Consider the following 6,000-nt stretch of genomic DNA (forward strand, 5'->3'; position numbering starts at 1 on the left):
ATTATCTAACGTCCAAATTGCTCACCACCGGGTCACCAAGGTCAACGTGCTTATAAAGTTCAAGTCTACATATTTTCGTTCACGTAGTATTATGTGATAAAAATATTTTTTGTGATCGTGTATGATTCCTAGAAAATAAAGATAAATGTGATACCTGGCCATACTTATTCTAATATCATATCTTTTATTACCAGTTATACCTCAAGTAAAGGTGACGAACCAGCTGGTGGGCGCACCTCTGGGCAGTGACATTCAGCTGCAGTGCTACATCGAGTCTGCTCCCGCTGCCATGAATTCTTGGTATCGAGAAGATGGCAAATGTAAACGTCTATTTCCATCTTTTTTATACGCATGCAGATTTTAATAGATTTAACTCAGTTCTTTTTTGTGATTAGCCTAAACTCACAAATAATTATTACTATCAACTGTAAATAGTTTCTTTACTGACGTGTGCAATATTTAGCTTTATTTAATTATATACAATTGCTATATGGCATTTTCATCGTACACTAATGAGTAAATAATTACTCACTATTATTTATTTGATTTACCATTGTTGACTCTATATTCTTGCCTATTTTTTCCAACAGCACTAGTAAGCGACAAGTTGTCAGAAAACCCGAAGTTCCGCGTCGCTGAGACGATGGTGAACGAATACTCTCTCTGGATGAACCTGACTATCAAGTCGTTGGCACCTGGTGACTTCGGCACCTACATTTGCTCCTCCGTCAATGCGCTCGGCAAGATGGAGAGTCAAGTCAGCGTGCATAGTGAGTACGACGTAAAATAAATTATAAATCACCTATATTATGTAAGAGTTTACAGCGATCTGTCTCTATATAAGTATTCTTATTGTTGTTGGTATTTAGATGGTGTTTATTTCATACAGTATACAGGAGAAAAACCCACTTATACATTTTTCAAATAGGCTGAAAGCAATAGCATTCTAAAGTCGCTAAGTAATATTTCCGGAAGACTATTCAAATTACTTACGGTGGAGCCTTAAGATACATTCCAAGAAGAAAATACTTCCATTTGGGATTTTAGAAAAACTATAACGTAACTTAAGAATTCCACGTTCTATATGTAAAAAAACACTGAAAGACAAACGGCCAGTCGTCACATTGCAGAGATTTATTTTGTCTTGAAACAAATTTTGAATTAATTCTGTAAAATAATTTTTTATCGTGACAATTGTCTTATGACCCTGCATCTTAATGAAAAGAGGTTACGTATGTTTTGCGTGTAGCACCACTTGAATATATTTATATAAATAAACATTATACATTTATAGAAAAATGTAATTGTTGCTAAACTTTGCAGACTTAATAAGGTGGTAAAACTAATTTAAATAAATTGTAATTTCGAAACTACATTTGTCTAAATTTAATTCTCTGGCACACAACGGTGCTACAATATTCAGTTTCTGAAAGTGAAAGAGGTCACCAAATGAAACCATCTTGATGAAATATTCTCTTATCTGGTAAGATAATTAAGTCCCCAAAAATATGAGACATTCAAGCGTATGAGATAAAAATAATGTATCGCGTTTCTAAATTACAATACATTTCTCTTTCGTGAGTTTACTTACTTCTAAATACATATAATTAAACATTGTATCATACACTATACTTAAAATCAACACCAAACTTCTTTCAGATGTTTAAGGTCCTTATAATTAAACTCCACCATCTATTATCATTTAATATCTTGTAAGTGTGCAACAGCACCGATATATATACATATGTATTATACACATATATGTATATAACGTACTGAGTGGTATAATTAAAATCGCTTTCAGACATTTTGCGATACCCAGGAAGTAAGTTTCACAGGACTATCTTGCTTATGCGCTCCATTCATATAAAATGTGATCCGTTTTAGGGCACTAACTAATGAATAATATTTTTACATACATGTTTTAGACGCTATTTCCAGTCTTGGTTTAGCAGTTTTAAAATTACATGAGCTCAAAGATTTTCAATCAAAAGGAGATCAAGTGTATTAAAAAATAAGTAGAAAAAAAAATACAAAAAAAATATTGAGAAAGCATAGGAAAAATATTGAATGTCTGTATGCTATCTTGCTTGCTTATGCGTCACAACTCACAACCGCCTGAGACAGAAACAATATTTACATATTAGTTCTATATTAGATAGATATAGATACTTACATATTAGAATTTACTGACAACCATTTTATTTCTTACTTGTTCCCAAATCCGTACAACAATTCCTATAAAATTTAAATACGTCGTTTTTCACTCTAAAGAACAGAAATTAAACTACGAACTGTTTTACAAGCTTTTAATTCACTTCCCTTGTTTGTGGGTTTGGATCAAATCTTTCAAGTAGATTTATTTCTACTAATAGAATGACGACCCTATCAAAAGGCATGAGTGTTCTTATTTATACCCAAATCTTGAAAAGTATAATTTACTAAAGATATAAACAAATTTTATATAAATTACTTTATTTTCTTAAAATATGCGAGAAAGCCACCTACTGAATATTTATTGGAAACTAGCCGTTGCCCGCGACATCGTCTACGTAGGGTACTTCGAGTAGCCCTCAATACTACTTACCTGAGAAATTATTGGTTCTACATAAAAAACTTTCATCCCCTATTTCACGCCCTTTAAGAATTATTTTTGTGACAAAAAGTAGCCTTTGGCCTTCTCTTAGATCCCGTCTATATCAATACCAATATTCATCTAATTCAGCGGTTTAAAACGGCGAGAAAACGTAACACACAGAGTTACTGTCGCATTTATAGTTTAGTTTGGACTAAACTATTTTTCCGGTTCTAAATAGCCTTTATTGTTTTTTAAATAAAGTAAGTAAGTGTTTCGGGGTTTTTTCAGTGATTTGGCTGTGGCCGAACGGTTACCATGCTGGACTGCCACGAAGCGGTCCATATATATATATATATATATATATTTTATATGGCTAAATATTTTTTTTCTCGTGAGTTTGGGTGTAATTTGTGGTTGTCAATGTGTGTATCCATGGCACCTGACGCACAGAGCTTACCGTGCCGGAGCAGGATAACCGTTCGGCCACGGAGGCAAGAGATGGTCTTTTGGCGTACGTAATATTTTTCCTATTTTGATTAAGGGGGTGAAAACAGTTTTTATAGAAAACTTCCTTAGCAACCTGCCTGTTTTATCTATCTCCCTTTGTACATAGGGCAGAAAAACTGGTAGATGATTTTGATGAGTCTTTTTTGTAGGAGAGAGGGTACCTCAGTAGCGGTCCCATTTGAATTTCAACAAAATGTTTCACCATTAAGGTTAGCAAATTAGGGTTAAAAAAATCATCATTAATTTATGAACTCGATATTTAATTGAATAAAATGTGAAATACTTTTTTGTTATCAGGGTTAGAGCTAAGTGTAAATGGATTCGGTGCAGAAGAGCCAATGGTGTCGGGTGCGGCGTGGCAACGTGCGCGTAACCTGCCCTCTGCGCGGGCGCGTCCTGCCGCATCACACGCGCACTACTTTCTAGCGCACCATCTGCCACCTCAACTCTACGCATTATTATTGACAATGTTACGATATGTACATACGTTTTAGATTAGAAACTAAGAACTGTTTTTGATTATGTATACCCAAATTCACTGACTTCGTTTTTTTAATATAAAATTTTAATAAAAACTTTATTTTCATGGAATATTTCAAAACATATAACATTATTAACATGATTTATATCGTCACTTAAATCAAACTTAATTACAAAATACAATTGAAATTAAATTTAATGTTTTAAATGCTCCTGTACAAATTTACGTTATTCTCGCGAATGAAGTATATGAATATAGTAAATATTTAAATTAACCAATGAACGCTTTTTCTTTTGTGAAATATAAATCACTTTATTGGATGTACTGAAAATTCATATCCTGTTAACACTTCATCGCGTTTCTACAAAATCAACACTAATACTGTATAGACATCAAATATCGTATTTGGTCACCTGGAAACTGTTTATTCCATTATAAAGGATCCCTTGCGACCTTACAACCTAACACGATTAAAGGGATTGTTAAAGGTAGAACAAATAGAACGGAAATGTTTCGATTACACACTGTTAAAATGTGTAATGTGACCCTCATTGACCATGTCTTCAACATCAACCCATTTATACATTCCACTGTTGGGCACGGGTCTCCTCTCAGGCATAGGTGTAGGCCACAGTTTCCCAAAGTGGTCCCTACCAGGGCGCTATAGAGTCTTAGCGGTGCGGTAGGGGCCTTAGAAGGAATTGGGATGTGTTGATGCTGTCCAGGGAGTGCTACCGTATTTGAAAACAAACTGAAGTAGGTATCTATATAAACTACACTACATAATGGTATATAAATCCCTTGTGATTTTTGTGTTAAGTTAATGTACAAAATACGTGTTTTCAATTATTTTTTGTTTTGGTGGGCGTTGAACCTTACCTAAGTGGGAGGTGAGCCAAAAAGTTTGGGAACCTAACCTAACCTTGGGTTATATGATGTATAGACCCTAGTCCGCCACGCTGGCCCAATGCGAGTTGGGGACTTCACACAGTTTCCTAGAGTTGTGAACTTCTGCGACGTGCAGGTTTCATCACGATTCATCGTAAAGCTCATGGTATATTTTAAATTAAATTTCGCACATAAATTCATTATCCAGTTCTACACATTTGTCTGAACTTTTGACCATTGAAATTTATAATAAATGTGAATGTACTCTTTGAAATGGTGTCTGTCTTCCTGCTTCGACTTTGAGAGACTGGAAGAGCATGGATATTATATTTGTATTGTTATATAACATTTACGTCCTCAACCAAAGCTTGTTTATCTTATTTAAATTAAGTGGAATTGCGACTCTAAATGTTCAGTTCTGCAGGTCAACTGCGTAACGCGACCGACAGCCCGGTAGCTTAAATATTGTTTTTCTAACTCTGTGTTGCTGTTAACATGTTTCTGCTAATTATCCGTTAAACTTCTAACAGTGAATAAACTGTTATACTCTTAAACCCCAATTTCTGTTACTTTTTGACAATTATAAGTCTATACATTCTCAAATGGCTTTGGTTGTTTCCGCCTAAGAATGAAACCGTTGAATCAATCAATTTAATATATATATATATATATATATAAAATTATCCTTTAGATTCCTAAAAATTTTCACGTTTGAAAAAAAACACAAACTTACCTCGAAAATGTACAAGAAAACCGATGTATTCGAAAGGTACTTTACATATACCAATGTCTTTTTTTTAATTACAACTGAACTAAGTAGAACATGTATACTATACGATATACATTTTTCAAACCGCTTTCATTTCGTTTGTAAAATAAATTCTGAAATAAAGCTAGTGTCCCTGCCTCTCGACCCAAGCAAAATGAACCGTATTAGTACGGGACAAATTTTAATTCGAGCTTAGAACACACGGACAACGATTAGAAAGTCAGAACGTCAATGCCACTGGGCTGTCTTTCGCCTCACACGGGAAACCGACTGCTTTACACGTGTAATTAAAACTTAGTAATAAATTCAACAGAAATTTCCATGAAATATGTGATATTTTGTTATAATTAAGCGAAATAAATATAATTAAATAAATTTTAAATGCATTTGCATTATAATTGTTAGACATTCTGTAAAGTTTCACTGAATTAGAATATAATGTGACAGTTTTGCCGGTTAATCGCTTTATGTTATCGAATACATTTGGTTATGTACTCGATGCTTTCTGTACAGGTAATATAGAGAAAAAGACATTGTGCGTTTTACTTGGATGATCCGAGCGGAAGCGAATCACGCAATGTCTTTTTCGCTCTCATCGCATGGACCTAAAGCTTTTTCTGATCGACCTATGCCAATTCCACGTTAATGATTGTGGTGACTTTTTAAACGTAAGACGGCCTTGTGGCATGAAATGTTTGACAGAAAATTAATGAAAACAGTAGTTTGGACTGTTACAATGAACCGGAAAGATAATGCCACCGAGCTGTCTGTCATCTT

At 34.2% G+C, this 6,000-nt stretch overlaps 1 protein-coding gene across 1 annotated transcript in view; it reads left to right on the plus strand.

Annotated features, from left to right (window-relative positions):
- LOC113237909 (lachesin-like) overlaps positions 1–5,076 on the plus strand; it is a 48,482-nt gene extending 43,406 nt beyond the window's left edge. Inside the window, exons 6-8 of the mRNA XM_026474626.1 lie at positions 195–320; positions 591–770; positions 3,383–5,076. Of these exons, the coding sequence (XP_026330411.1) occupies positions 195–320; positions 591–770; positions 3,383–3,579 (503 nt within the window). The 3' untranslated portion in view covers positions 3,580–5,076. The remainder of the gene's footprint in view (positions 1–194; positions 321–590; positions 771–3,382) is intronic.
- Positions 5,077–6,000: the final 924 nt, after the last annotated feature.

This window comes from Hyposmocoma kahamanoa, unplaced genomic scaffold (assembly GCF_003589595.1).
Source record: "Hyposmocoma kahamanoa isolate Upper Pololo Valley unplaced genomic scaffold, ASM358959v1 94, whole genome shotgun sequence".
Classification (NCBI taxonomy): Eukaryota; Metazoa; Arthropoda; class Insecta; order Lepidoptera; family Cosmopterigidae; genus Hyposmocoma; species Hyposmocoma kahamanoa.